The 15,771-nt window shown below is 44.1% G+C and overlaps 1 protein-coding gene across 1 annotated transcript; it reads left to right on the top strand.

Annotated features, from left to right (window-relative positions):
• Positions 1-9,391: 9,391 nt before the first annotated feature.
• Positions 9,392-15,526, top strand: AWAT1 (acyl-CoA wax alcohol acyltransferase 1). Its single transcript, XM_007991975.3, has 7 exons — positions 9,392-9,508; positions 10,456-10,563; positions 10,806-10,876; positions 11,779-11,983; positions 12,932-13,103; positions 14,602-14,801; positions 15,003-15,526. The coding sequence occupies exons 1-7, from the start codon at positions 9,433-9,435 to the stop codon at positions 15,155-15,157; spliced, it is 987 nt and encodes a 328-aa protein (XP_007990166.3). The 5' UTR covers positions 9,392-9,432; the 3' UTR covers positions 15,158-15,526.
• Positions 15,527-15,771: the final 245 nt, after the last annotated feature.

Raw genomic sequence — 15,771 nt, 5'->3', positions numbered from 1 at the left:
AACAGACACCATTCTAAGTACTTTGCACATATTAATTCAATTAATCATCATCATAACATATGAATTAGGTACTCCACAGATGAGAACAAAGAAGCTCAAAGAGGTTAAGGAAGCTGAGGCACAGAGAGGTTGAATTGTGTGAGATCTCACAGTTAGTAAAAAATGGAGCTGGGATTTGAATCCACATGGTCTGGCTCTGGAGGCTATGTCTTCTATACCTCACCGCACATTGGTATGTCAACAGTTCCAGCACCTAACTGACAAAGGATTAATATATGGAACATATCAAGAGCTCCTGAAAATCAATAAGAGAAAAACAACCAATAGCAAAATCAATAAAAACATAAACAAGAATTTTCCGGAAGAAATATTGCTCATAAACATATGAACTGACACACCCAAACTCGTTAGTAATTAAGGAAATGCACATGAAAACCACAGCAAGGTAGCATCTCACACTAAACTGATGGGCAACAATTTTAAAGTTAGTTAAAGCCAAGTGTCACAGAGGATATGGAGCAATGCGAACTCTCACACTCTGGCAAAGGCATATATTGATACAATCACTTTGGAAAACACAATCTAGTAGGCTCTAGTACAAGTGAATACACACAGACCATATGACCCAGCAGTTCCACTCTTAGTTATAGATCCTAGAGAAACTTTTGCACATGAGCACCAGAAGACATAAAATAGAATGTTCTAGAAGCAATGTACATAATAGGAAAAAAACAATATAAATGTCCATCAATAAGAACATGGATGAATGAACTGTGGTACATCCATATTCATACAATGGAATACAAAAAATAGAGCTGCTTATGTAAACAAAGATGAGTATCAAAATCATAGTGTTGAGTGAAAACAATCAAGTAACAGAAAAATACTCTGTGTGTGTGTGTGTAATGTTTCTATGCCAAAAGCAGACAAACCTAAATGTTTTATTGTTTAGGAAGACATACATATGCGATGGAACTGTAAATAAAATCAAGGGAATGATAGACAAACACATCAGTTACTCATGGTAGGGGAGGGTACAGGGGAACGAGAACAGGGAGAGGCACACAGGGGCCTTAGAAACTACTGGCAGCATCTATTTCTTAAGTCAGAGGGCAGACACACATATATTTGCATATTATTCTTTCAACTATTTTATATGCATGATATATTTCATAATTAACACAAAAAGGAAAAGATAAAAAATCCCTAGTAGATCTGAAAAGCATTACATATTCTTTTCAGAAACAAGAAGATAGGGAAGGAGCTAGAAGGCCATGCCTGTTTCTGCTAATCCACCCCTTGTTGCACGCCAGATCTCTCAGCTATTGATTGCACTACCAGGACTTCCTCTTGGCACCGAACACTTGGTCTATGCACCTCATACCAGCCCTTCCCCAGTGGTAACAAATTAGCAGCCCTTGGGCTAAATCTGTTTGTAGTTGTGTTTTATGTGGACAGCACAGTTATGGTTGTTTTTAAATTTGAAATGGTTCAGAAAAACAAGACACACATACATACATATATGCATGTACACATGTACATATGCATATATGTACAGAGAGATAAAATAAATATGCACAATATTGTTGAATTTGAGAGGTAGATGATAGACAGTTGTTTATTATACTATTCTTTCAACCTTCCTGTATGTTCAAAGTTTTTTCTAAGAAAAGTTGGAGAAACTAAATTTGAAGGCCTTTAGAAGGAACACGCCCTCTCTGGGTCAACAGAGTCCCCACCATTCCCTATTACAACTCTCAGCCTGGCTCCCTCATCTCTGTATCTCCGATCCCTAGAGACACTTGAGTTTGCAGCCTCTGGCTCAGCTTGTAGGTCTTGACTCCTTCTAGGTCTCCCTGCCTCCTCTCTGTAAACAGGTCACAGCTCTGGGGCATAAAAGATGTTTTTCTCATTCCCAGAGGCTGAATAAACCATACACTAAGTTTACTTTAGTTTTGAGAACAGGTTAAGGACAATAAAAGTTGATGTAATTCCCCACTACCCTGCAGTGAAGGGCATCCCTCTCCACCCACAGCCCCAGCAGCTACAGTAACTTTGGCAAGTATGCCATCTCTTAGAAGATAAAGATGAGGCCTTGGAAACGTCAAGCCACACCAGCTACTTCTCCCAGAAGGTAAGATGAAAAATTTTACGATTCCTTTTTTTTTTTTTCAGATAGCATTTCGCTTTTATTACCCAGGCTGGAGTGCAATGGCGCGATCTCAGCTCACTGCAACCTCCATCTCCAGGTTCAAGTGATTCTCCTGCCTCGGCCTCCCAAGTAGCTGGGATTACAGGTGCCCACCACCATGTCCGGCTAATTTTTTGTATTTTTAGTAGAGATGGGGTTTCACCATATTGACCAGGCTGGTCTTGAACTCATGACCTCAAGTGGTCCACCTGCCTCGGCCTCCCAAAGTGCTAGGATTACAGGCACAAGCCCCCACGCCTGGCCCAGTTTTATGATTCTTTATGTCTCCTGTAGTATCTCTGACACCAAAGGTAAAAAGAGTGGGAAACTAAGATCTTCCAGAAACATTAAGGGGCCAATGGGGTTACCTACTTATGAAGGATATAATGTATGAGATGAATGACTGTTACCCAGTGGGCGCAGGCAGCCATTCCTGGACTTGAGAATGAATGAGAAAGAGTCCCTGGTGGGTGCATAAGCCCCGGAGAGTTTGCAGCCAATAAACCATTGCCCTTCACACTGATGGGTTCTCAGTCCCTCACAGTTCAGTCATGTTGGAGAAATGGAAGCAGCTTCCCAGATAGCATTTGCCTAGGCACATTCTGTGATATGACAGATTCTTTCTTTGCACACCATGGTTTTCACTCCTGCAGCTACCACACTGCATTAAATAAATCCTCAATCTTTGCTGCCCCTACCTTGGCTACTTACACACACACACACACACACACACACACACACACACACACACACACACCCTACAGCACGAATTCATCCAATTGTTTGCTCCTGCAGCTATCACACTGCATTAAATAAATCCTTGATCTTTGCTGCCCCTACCTTGGCTATTTACAAACACACACACATACCCTACAGCATGAATTCATCCGATTGTTTTGCACCAAAACATGTTTAAAAAGAAAAGGAAGAAAGCCAGAGGCAGGTAGGGTAACTTGGGTATAAGCTGAGGTTAGCCAGTGACACTGCATGACAGCCTGGCCCAGCATGTCAAAGCAGGTGCGAAAATGGCAAGTCTCCTGTCTGATTGTTCTAATCACCCAGACAGAGAGACCAAGATCACTTGCCCTTTCGATATCCACTAACCTTTGACCTAGGACTAGGCCTGGGTGGTTTCCACTGGCTTTGCCACTTTTTGGAATGGCCTTCCCTCTTGGCTTATTTTTGCCTTGACCTCCCCACTTGCTGACATTCCAGATCTTAGAACATCAAGTTGCGTCTTGATACCTAGATCCTCATATGACCAAACATTGGCTTAGGAGAATGTTGACACCTCTTCATCCTCTGTGACCTATTTTAGCTATTTGCTGCCCACATCCTATTGTGACAGAAATCACTTGAGAATTTGAATCTGCTCTGATGAATGCTTACAGGCCAAGGACTGAAGATAAGGGAAAGAAGAATTCTATTACCAAAGCTGTAGCATCAAGAAGATGCCTTCAGCTCTCAGAGAAGAAAGCGAAGGCCAAGGCCAGATAACTAGCTGCTAAGTTGTGATCCAGGGGCAAGACAGTACTTTACATGTGTAGTGCTCCAGAGAGAAATTCCAACTGGAAAAACCTGAATCAATAAAGATAGATAGGTAAGTAGGTAGGTAGGTAGATAGATAGATATATACATACATAGATAGATAGATAGATAGATAGATAGATAGATAGATAGACAGACAGATACATGGATACATAGATAGAAAAGGAGGACAGATAGGATAGATAGAAAAGAAGGACATTCATAAAACAATGAAAGTATGTCATCAGTCAAGGATTATTATTACTACAATTTCTTGATGTCATATTAAGAAAACAAAAACAAAAGGAAAGGATCATGTCCTTACTAACAACCAGTTCTCCACATTCCCAGGTTTTCTTTTAGCTATTACTTTTTAAAAAAATATGTAATTCAGGCAAGGTGGCCAGGACCACCCAGATACCAAGAAAATCCCTGGATGCCCCAGACACTCTGGCCTAGGAAGTTGTAAAACACTAATCATTAGTTCAGGTGAGCTGACTGAATGTTTCTCAAAAGGAAAACAAAACAATAGAAAAGCCTAGAAACCAAGACACTGATGAAACACAGATTTCTTACCTAGTTTATCCTGGGTACAGGCTGACCTCAGTGATGGGACTTACAAATCCCATTTTTCCAGGCGTCACCTCAGCCCTGGACTTAGCTTGCATTTAAACATTTCCTCAGTTTAACTGAGGTGAATCCAAACAACAGCCCTGCCAGGTCTAGTAGGATACTGGTGGCCTTCATGAAACGCGCTATCTTAGACAATTTTGTGTTGCCATAACAGAATACTACAGACTGGGTAATTTACAAAGAAAATAAATTTATTTCTTCTAGTTCTGGGGTCTGAGAAGTTCAAACTTAGGGGACCTGCGTCTAGTGAGGGTCTTCTTACTGCGTCATCCCATGGTAGAAGGCAGAAGAGCAAGAGCAAGAGCGAGAAAGCACCAAATTTGCTTTTATAACGAATTCCCTCTTGTGATAATGAACCCACTCCCATGATAACTAGCCCCTTCCTGTGATAATGACATTAATTATCCCTTAAAGGTCCACCTCTTAACAGCATTGTATTTGGAATTAAGTTTCTTTTTTTTTTTTTTTTTTTTTTTTTTTTTTTTTTTTTTTTTTAAATTTATTTATTATTATTAAACTTCAAGTTGTAGGGTACATGTGCACAATGTGCAGGTTTGCTACATACGTATACTTGTGCCATGTTGGTGTGCTGCACCCATCAACTCGTCATGGAATTAAGTTTCTAACACATGAACTTTGGGGGACACATTCAGACCACAGCGCTTGCTTCCTGAGTTGTTTGAAGAAGAAAATCAAGCCCTTTGTTCAGACATGGTCATCTCCTTGGAGAGAGAGGCTGATTCTGCTGACCTGGCTGCCTGATCCCTGGAACATACCCAGGTTGATGGAAGTTTTAGAATGCATTTCACAGGTCGGACACGGTAGCTCACACCTGTAATCCCAGCACTTTGGGAGGTCAAGGCTGGTGGATCTGTTGAGGTCAGGAGTTCAAGACTAGCCTGGTCAACATGGTGAAACCCCATCTCTACTAAAAATACAAAAATTAGCTGGGTGTGGTGGCACACACCCATGATCCCAGCTACTCAGGAGGCTGAGTCAGGAGAATCGCTTGAACCTGGAAGGCAGAGGTTGCAGTGAGCCAAGATCACGCTATTGCACTCCAGCCTGGGCAACAAGAGTGAGACTCTGTCTCAAAAAAAAAAAAAATGCATTTCACTTTCTGTACCACACTAACTCCTAGAAAGTGCTGGGGGAGAGGACATAGCAGTGCCACTGAGAAGGCTCCAAGTAAAAGAGGGTTTCTGATCAGTGACCTTTCACCTACCATTAAAAGAGCTAAAGATCTGACCAGAGTGTGGAAGAGACAGGTCTAAAAATAAGTGCTTCCTCCATAATAGGAGATTGGTTAAATGAATTATAGCATACCCATACAATGAAATGCTATGTATGATGTTACAGAAGAAGATTGACATGAAAAATGTCCACGATAAACTTTTGGGTGAAAAAGCAGGTTACAAAATGGGACATAGAATATAATCCCATTTTGGGTAATATATATCATAACTAACATGTATCGAGTTTTTAATATGATCATATATATGAGCAAGGCGCTGATCAAAGTGCTTCACATGAATTATTCTAACTACATGACAACCCTGTGATGTGGGTATTATAATTATCGTTTTACTTATGAGGAAACGGAGGCACTAAGAAATTAAATCATCTGCCATAGTTCACTTAAGTGGCAGAGCTGAGATACAGACTTAGATATGTTGGACTCAAGAACCCGAACTCTTAACAGTGACACTATACCTATGCTTATATTTGTATAGACAAAAAGTCAAGAAAGATAGATACTAGGATGTTAACAGTTAACAGTGGTCATTTCTGGATAGTGAGATTGTGAATTACTTTTGTTCCCTTTATACTTTTCTGAGGGCTCTGAAAATTTTATGATTTACATGGATTATTTTCATAATCAGAAATAAAAGGAAATAAATTTCCATTTTGGGAAAAAAGCAAGAAAGCCATTGTTTCCAACCTGGAGGTGCAAACCTCTGAGGAGTGGAAGAGTAACTTAATTATACAAGGATTCCAGAAACCTCTCTCTACCTGACCCAAGCCTTGTTTAGAATGAATAAATAATATGCTTGCAGCACACTTTTCTTTCAAATGCATATAAATACTGTCATTATGTAATATACACAGTGGCTTTAGTTTGTTACATATTATCATGTGGAGATCCACGGCATTGTAAACGTTAAAATACTAAGGCGATGCTTGGGATCTAGTGCTAAAAAGAAAAATATATATACAGATCAACTCTCTTAGCTCAAGTGTCTTCTCAACAATTTACTTCCTTTTTTTTCTAGGGGAGGCAGGAGGAAATACAGGAGAAAAACTGAGAATTCACACATTATTAAAAGTTAACCCAAGAGGCTTGCTTCCTGGAGAAGACAATTTACAAGGATGAGAGAGCATGGAGAGGGAGTTGGTGTAGGCCCAGGATATTCTATTCCGGAAAGACAGAGTGCTAATCTCCCCCGTATTGTCAGGGGCGAGTCTCCATCCTCAACCACGGGATGTCAACACATCAGTAGGGCAGTGGTGCCGTAAGACCTGAGTGCTAACATTTGCTCTAGGGCCAGGCTGGTTTCCAGTAAACAGGAAGACGGGGAGTGGGAGGGCAAAGTAGGCAGAACTTTTTCTTTTGCCAAAGTGCCTCAAAGGTGAGCACCTGCCTTCCTTCCTTTCTCTCATTCTTTCTTCTCCCCTTTTGTAATGTGTTCCTTGTCTTCTGTTTCTGTATGGCCTCTCATCCCCCACTCAAGTCCCCAGGACATATGCCCCCATAGGACTCTAGTGATCTCATTACATGTAAGAAATCATCCAACCATAGACCCCAAACTAAGATCCTCACTTACTGATCCTTCTCTTAACACCGAGGCCCTAGGGCTTTCAGGCATTAAGAGTAGACATACTGACAAATAAGATACGGTCCCAATCTCTTTAGAGGCATGCAATCTTCAGGTGGAAAAAGCAAAAAACAAACCAAAAACCACACACACACACAACCACGTTTGCTTTAATGGGCATAAAGTTACAGCAAGAGTCAAAGAGAGAAGTGAGGGTTTTGCTTCCTCCCCTCCCACTTTGGCCTGTATTTGAGACTCACCTAGGAATCACGCTCCACACCCCACCCCTGCTCATGGAAGCTTGGAAGACTGGCTTACTCCAAAGAAAAACAGTCTTCACTAAGTCAGTGGCAATGGAAAAAAAGGAGGGGAGGAAGGGAGATTGTTCTATATTAAAAGAAAAATAAGATCTTGACAAAGGGATCAAATCTGGATCACTATAGTCTTTGAATTCAGCTATCAATCTGCAAGAAATACAGAGGAACATGCTGAAGCACCGTAAGTATGAGATAAGCAAAATCCAAACTGTGGGAAATTCTACAGGTCAAATCCTGTGAGCTCTTCAACAGCTAAAGCATAAGGAAAGGAAAGGGGTGGAGGGGGAACCGACTTAAACTCTTCAAAAGCACCAAAGTCATGGAAGTCAAGGAAAGACCGAGAAACTAACCCAATCTGAGTATGTGGTTAAAAAAAATAATAAAATAAAATAAAAACAGAGACACTGTCACAGATTGGAGGAGACGAAGGATGATTAAATGCAATGTGAGATTCCAATGGGATCCTGGGACAGAAAATGGACATTTGTGGAAAAAACTGATACAGTACAAATAAAACTTGGTGTTTAGTAAATATAAATGCACCAATATTGGTTTCTTAGTTGTGATAAATATGCCATTGTTAATAAGATGTTAACATAAAGGGGAAGCTACACGAAGGGTGTAGAGAACTCTCTATACTATCTTTGCAACTCTCTCATAAATCTAAAACTATTCCAAAATAAAAAGTAAAAATGGCCAGGTGTGGTGGCTCATGCTGGTAATCCCAGCACTTTGGGAGGCTGAGGTGGTAGGATTTCTTGAGCTCAGGAGTTCAAGACCAGCCTGGGCAGCTAAAATAAAAAAGAGAGAGAAAACTTCAAGGGCAAATCAATATTTAAAATGGGGAAGACTAAACCACAGTCATTAGGGAAGTACATTTAGGTAAGAAAACCATAGAAATGCAAGGAAAAGATGACCTGAATGTCAAGAGGATGGTTACTTTGGGAGGAGGAAGTGGGCTGTGGCTGGAATGGGGCACATGGAGAGCATCCTGGGGTGGATAGAAAAGTTCATCTTCTTCACCAAGTGGTGGTTACAAGGTGTTTGTCTTACAATAATTCATTAACCAATACATTTGTTTTAAGTGGCTTTCTGTATCTGGGTTCTATTTTATCATGCCAGACAAAGAGCAAGAGACTGAGACATAAGGCACGTAACATCCAAATATAACCAGTGGACCTTGTTTGGGATGTGATTCAAATTGGCCAACTATAGATATTATTAAGGAATTATTAAATTTGTTAAGGGTGATATGGAAGAAAACATCTGTATTTTTTGTAGATGCACAGTGATGCATTTAGGGGTGAAATGACATGCTATCTTAGAATTGCTTTAAAATACTCCAAGGAAAAAAAAGGTGGGGAGATAAATGAAACAAGTATGGAAAAATATTAATAGTTGTTGAAGATGAACATGAAGATAAAAATTTGTTGCATCTTCTCGCTTTTTGTGTCTTTGGAAAGTTTTATACTAAAAGTTAAAAGCGGGGCAGCCCCAAAGCAGCCTGCTTCAGGGCAACAAAGGCCAAATCCCAGGTGCTCCCCACACCACAAATCCCCAGAACTCCCTTCTCAGCAGTCATCTCCCTAAGGTCACAATCCCTACAGTTTCTGAGTAGCCTGTGAGGGGGTTTCACCTTCTCTAGGTCCCTGTGTCACTCCGACTACATGGCAGTCATTCTCACCTTTCTCCATCTTGATGTGCTAATAATCCTAGGAAAGACAGTCAAAGGGCAAATGGGCTGGACCAGACCTGACGGGGCAGTCCTTGTACTTCAGAACCTGCCCCTGCAGTGGGTGGGGGGCAGGGAAGGACAAGAGGGAAGAGGGCAGGTACAAACTCCTCATAGTCATATGCATTCACAATTAAGTGAACTTCCAGAGGCTGGTAGCACCTTTGGTTGGAACACTGTTCTGAGATCTCTGCCTCCCTCAGGCTCCCAAGAATCATGCCTCATTCCAAGCAGCCTAGTCACTTCCAGAGTCTGATGCTTCTGCAGTGGCCTTTGAGCTACCTTGCCATCTGTGAGTATTGACCCAAGAGTGCATAGCAAGAAGCCAGAGTCAGAAGCCAGGGCCAGATCTAGGGTGACTTTCAGGGCCACGTGAAGTCTCATCTCGAGCCTTTCCAACATCTAAGATTGTACTAGAGGGTAAAACCAAGGAGTCTCGAGTTCCATGAGTGCCCTGGAGAAGAATGAGATAGAGCCCCAGGAGACAGTGAGAATATGTAGGGGGAGGGGCGGGGAATGGAACAGGGTCATGATGGATATGAGTAGATCTAGTTAATTTCAGCCCCTTCCTAATCCTTACTATCTAGAGAGGAAAAGTGAGGCCCAGGGAATGCTCCCTTATGATCATGGGGAATAGGACAGAGGAAACATTAGCATTCCAGACTTAAAGAAGTATAGCCTGGGTTTGAACCATAGAGTTGTCTATTCTGGGAGTGGGGTGGAGGTAGCATGGGGGAAGACAGTGTCCATGGAAAGAATGGTGAATGAGCAAAAGGACAAGCATCGTGGATAGGAAACAGTAGAAGGATGCAGATGCTGGGTCGGCAGTGTGTGGGAAGATATGGATAGCATAGGGGTGAGGGAGAGTGGGCTAGTGGCTTAACGAGGGATGATGGATAGAGAGGGAGACAGGAGACAAGAGGAAAAAGATGGTTACCAAATGGGGGTAGGAGGGAAAAAAACTGGTAGGAAGTAGAGAGCAGGAGTACAGAGATAGTGTCTGTACAGGGAAGCAGGTGGACAGGGATGACAGGTAGGCAGAGAAATAAGGCTTGTATCATGGTAGATGATAGAGGAAAAGTTTGAAGGACAAGTAGACAGGGACGATGATGAACAGGATCTGGACTGTGTTGAGGGCCAGGACCAGAGGCTTAGGTAATGTGGAGGGCTGGTGATGGGACTGGGCATAGTCAAGTTCTGGTGGCAGCACAAATTTGGTCTAACCTGGTCCCTCATCAGTTTGGATCTTGCAGCCACTGTTCATCTACTTGCTGTTTACATCCTTGTGGCCGCTACCAGCGCTTTACCTTGCCTGGTTGTTCCTGGACTGGAAGACCCCAGAGCGAGGTAAGACTCACAGACCTAGAAAGAAGAATGTTCCATCAGAACCTGCAGCCAGGGAGTCCCACTTGCCATACCACAGGCTCCTCATCCAAGTTCTCAGAGCCACAGGAGCTGGGCCAAACAGGACCATCCTAGGGTCTCCTCCTTTCCCACCTCTCTAGCGGAGCCATGCCAGGGAATCCCCGAGCCCGTAGAATGTATGGGGTGGCACACACTGACATCATCCCCTACTGCTTTTGTCTCAGGTGGCAGGCGTTCGGCCTGGGTAAGGAACTGGTGTGTCTGGACCCACATCAGGGACTATTTCCCCATTACGGTAAGTATCTCTTCCCCAGTGTCCTCAGAGTTCCCAAAACTCTGAGGCAAAAGTCATTTATGCCACATGACTAGAGTTGTCCATAAGGAAGATAAGTATCCCAGGGAAGTCTCAGTCTATGCTAAATATACTTCAAGATTCAACATTTCTACTGAGCACTCCATACTCTGCTAGGAAACTTTGTACACCCTTGGCATCACCTACCAGCTGACACAGGCGGAAGGCAAGCACAGTTCAGATCAGTTTAATAAGCATGGATTGAAAATCTACTCTGAACCACATGTCAGGAGCACAGGGAAATGAGCAGGATGCAATTCTCTGCCATCGAGGAGCTCACATCTAATGGGGAGGACATTAGTATAAAGTACATTATTTGTTTGGCACAAGGTGCAGAAGTAGTTCAGATGGGGGATAAGGAAAGGCTTCACAGACATGGTGATATCTAAGCAGGGTTTTCCAAGTTCAATACAAGTTACTTAGATAGGCACTGGAAGGGGATTGGCGGGAAACAATGCCAGGAGGAGGTTCCGGAAATGTACTGCTATGCTGATCCTCAGGGCACTCTTTGGAGTATACAACAAGCACTGCCCTGACTTTTAGAGCCAAGCTTCCTGATCTTTTTCACAAAAGTGTTCGTAGACAATGATAACTTGCACAATGCACACTGACATGGATGGCTGAGGCTACTTCTAGCCGCAGGCAGGAGATCTGGCAGTTCTAGCTGTCCCAGATTGTTGTCCAATGGCCTCAGAGACCAATATCTCAGCCCTCCTGAAACCCATTCAGAAAATCTGTCGGAAAACTCTGCTTTAGAGAGCGCCTTGATCCCTGAAGTGTCACCACCCTTGTTTCTGCATGTAATCTCATTCCACCACCTCTGGCATTTCTCTCCACGGCTGCAGATCCTGAAGACAAAGGACCTGTCACCTGAGCACAACTACCTCATGGGGGTTCACCCCCACGGCCTCCTGACCTTTGGTGCCTTCTGCAACTTCTGCACTGAGGCCACAGGCTTCTCGAAGACTTTCCCAGGCATCACTCCTCACTTGGCCACGCTGTCCTGGTTCTTCAAGATCCCCTTTGTTAGGGAGTACCTCATGGCCAAAGGTGCTTCTGACCATACTTACTGGAGCTTCTGGTCCATGTTTCTGCTTGGAAATGCACCCTTTTAAATCCCATCCCCTCCTCCCCACCCTCCGCCCCCATGTCATTGTAGCATACTAGTCAAAAGCGTATGTTCTGGAGCTAAGCTGCCTGGGATTGAACCTAGCTCTGCCACTTACGTGGTCTTGAGCAAACTATCCTCAGTTTCCTCATCCATAAAGTGGTGCAGATGAAAACAGTCTGACCTCAGTTGTGGGATGATGACTAAGGGAGATGATGCAAGTAAAGAATTCAACACTGGCCAGGCGCAGTGACTCACGCCTGTAATCCCAGCACTTTGGGAGGCTGAGGTGGGTGGATCACCTGAGGTCAGGAGTTCGAGACCAGCCTAGCCAACATGGGGAAACCTCATCTCTACTAAAAATACAAAAATTAGCCGGACGTGGTGGTGGGCGCCTGTAATCCCACCTACTCAGGAGGCTGAGTCAGGAGAATCATTTGAACCTAGGAGGCGGAGGTTGCAGTGAGCCGAGATTACACCACTGCACACCAGCCTGGGTGAGAGAGCGAAACTCTGTCTTAAAAAAAAAAAGAACTTGACACAATGCCTGCCACAGAGTATGTGCTCAATAAATAATAGCTGTTTCTCTTAATGGAAAAAAAAAAAAAAGGGTACCATTATACATGGGATTCAGAAAGTCCTTCTGGTTATCCCACTGAAAACCTTCCTACCAGTTTTGACTCAGTGCCTCCTGCAAAATGAAGATATTGCCTCAACATGAGCTATTCTGTTTGTCAACAACCTTTTCTTCTTCACACTCTTTAGTACCATCTCATTGCTCCTCTCCTCCTAGGAACTATGGGAACAAGCCAGTGAAGAGCAGAGAATAGAGTGTTCTCTCTTAGCAATTTTCTCCTCTCCTGATCATTTTGCTCCTTGATTCTCTTTAGGTGTGTGCTCCGTGAGCCAGCCAGCCATCGACTATCTGCTGAGCCATAGCACTGGCAACCTCGTGGGCATTGTAGTGGGAGGTGTGGGTGAGGCCCTGCAAAGTGTGCCCAACACCACCACCCTCATTCTCCAGAAGCGCAAGGGGTTCGTGCGCACAGCCCTCCAGCATGGGTAGGTGCTCCCCCCAGAGGGGCAGTGCATGGTGTTCCCTGAGCAGCATGACCTTGTAGGTGAGGCCAGGATGAATCAGATGTGAATTTTGCCCTCAAGGAACATACTACCAAGTAAGAAAGATGGGTCATCCAGTCCTTCTGAGATAGCTCGACTAGTTTCTGAGAGGTCAAACCATAAACCCAGGTTCAATATCAAGGGGCTTGGGCCAAAGCTGCGCTGGCATATAGATGATGCCCACATTATCTCTATCAATACTGATATCTACACCAGTCTGCTAACGGTAAGTGCATGGGGCAGTACAGTATAATGAGTGTGTGTGCAGGATTGGGAGTCAGGAGCCTGATTTAAAATCCTGGTTCCATGACTGTGCACTCTGGGACAGGTTCCTTAACCATTCTGAGCCTTGGTGTTTTTCATCTTAATGATGTGGCTAAGAACTGTACCTACTCCATAGGGTAATTGTGGGCTTTAAATGAATGTATCCCCACAAAACACTTACCACGTCCCTGGCACACTATAAGAGATCAATAAATGTTAGTCACTGTGATTTAGGGGCCCAGGGCTGGAGCTGTAGAGTGCCCCATTGGGTCAGCAGGCCAGCTCTCTGGACACAGGGACAATTGTCCTATTGCAGACTTAGAGAAGAGGGGAGTATTTCTTCCAAGGACCTTGCCTGAGGGGCCTGTTCACCAGTTGGAAGTATCATGTAGGGAAGAGCGCTCTGAGCTGGGAGTCCTGGGTTCTAGTCCAGGTCCTGCCACTCACTGACTGCCTGAGTGACCATCCCTTTCTGAACCTGTACTTCTGCATCCTCCACTGTGCCCTCCACGGCCTTTGCTGTGAGGAACCAGTAATGTAACATATGTCAAAGTGCTGAGAGATTGTTATTAGCAAGTCACCAAGATTTGTGTAAGAGAGATTTACTCTTCTCTCCCTCACGGAATTTGAGCCTGACTACCCAGGGCACTGTTCAGGGTGGATTCTCATGGTCTGTGGAAGGGAGACAACTTTCCTCTGCTCTAATCCTATAACTCAAGGACAGAACACCTTACGCATTGCCCCCTTGGGTGAAGGGCATATCACACAAAGTATGGGCATCTGTGCAAAATTACTGTCATCTTCTCTGTGCTTTCTACTAATACAAACAGAGTTGAATATTCCCCTCCTTGACACCTTCTGGAAACTTTTCATGATATGGGTCTTTCTGGGGATCTCTGCTCAACTTCTCTTGCTTCCCTGACCACCGCCCCCCCCACCCCCACCCCGCTATATCTTGCCCTTGTAATCCTGGCCCAGGGACAGCACTCTCACTGGCCTTGAAAATTTCATGACAAGAGACATTAAATAGGGAAACCCTGTTTAGTGCAAGAAAAAATGCTTTATGTTACCAGGATTTCACCAAAATAGATGAGGGCCTGGCAAGCAAACAAATGTTCTTCCAGGGTGGGTCTCATCCTAGACTGTGTTTAGAAAATAAATTGGAGTTTTCCTACAGGGCTCATCTGGTCCCCACCTTCACTTTTGGGGAAACTGAGGTGTATGATCAGGTGCTGTTCCATAAGGACAGCAGGATGTACAAGTTCCAGAGCTGCTTCCGCCGTATCTTTGGTTTTTACTTTTGTGTCTTCTATGGACAAAGCTTCTGTCAAGGCTCCACTGGGCTCCTGCCATATGCCAGGCCTATTGTCACTGTGGGTGAGTGCCACTCTCAGCCCCAATGCCACCTCAGGTTTCTCAACCTCAACCTCAGCCTGGCCCCACCAGAGAAGACGGCAGCAGAGGGGAAGGTGGGAGCTGATCTGGGATGCGAGAGTCAGGCCAAAGGTAGGAGAGGGAAGTTACAGGAAGAGGAGGTTCTAACACTTTCCTTTTCTCTTTTCCCATCTCTCTTGGCAGTTGGGGAGCCTCTGCCACTGCCCCAAACTGAAAACCCAAGCCAGGAGATGGTGGACAAATACCACGCACTTTATATGGATGCTCTGCACAAACTGTTTGACCAGCATAAGACCCACTATGGCTGCTCAGAGACCCAAAAGCTGTTTTTCCTGTGAATGAAGGTACTGCATGCCCAGGAGCACAGAAGTGCTTGCCTTGAAGAAGAGACTCGCCTGCCACTAACCAAAGAGAGGCAGGAGATGAGGGAGGTTATATGCGGTAGGGGAGGACATGAGGAATTCCTTCTTCGCCTTCTTGCCACAGGGCCCTTACAGGAGTTCTTTCTGAAGAGCTGCACACAGTCATTCCTCAAAGGAAGGCATCCTACTGCCCCTCATGCTGGGGCCTGATGCCTGGTCATCATTTGAGTCCCCTGGGACACATTAGCAGTCACTGCGTATTCCCCCAGCCCCTGGGCAACTATCTACTTTCTGTCTCTGTGGATTTGCCAATTCTGAACATTTTATATAAATGGAATAATACAATATGTGGTCTTTTGTGGCTGGCTTCTTAGCATAACGTTTCCAAGGTTTATCCATGCTGTAGCACGTATTAGTGTTTCATTCCTTCTTATGGCTGGACAACACTCCAGTGTGTACAGGTATACTACATTTGTTTATCCATTCACCACTGGATGGACACTTGGGTCATTTCCACTTTTTAGCTGTTATGAATAGTACTGCTTTAAATACTCATGTATGGGCCGGGCGCGGTGGCTCAAGCCTGTAAT

This window comes from Chlorocebus sabaeus, chromosome X (assembly GCF_047675955.1).
Source record: "Chlorocebus sabaeus isolate Y175 chromosome X, mChlSab1.0.hap1, whole genome shotgun sequence".
Lineage (NCBI taxonomy): Eukaryota > Metazoa > Chordata > Mammalia > Primates > Cercopithecidae > Chlorocebus > Chlorocebus sabaeus.
This window is presented reverse-complemented; position numbering and strand designations above follow the sequence as displayed.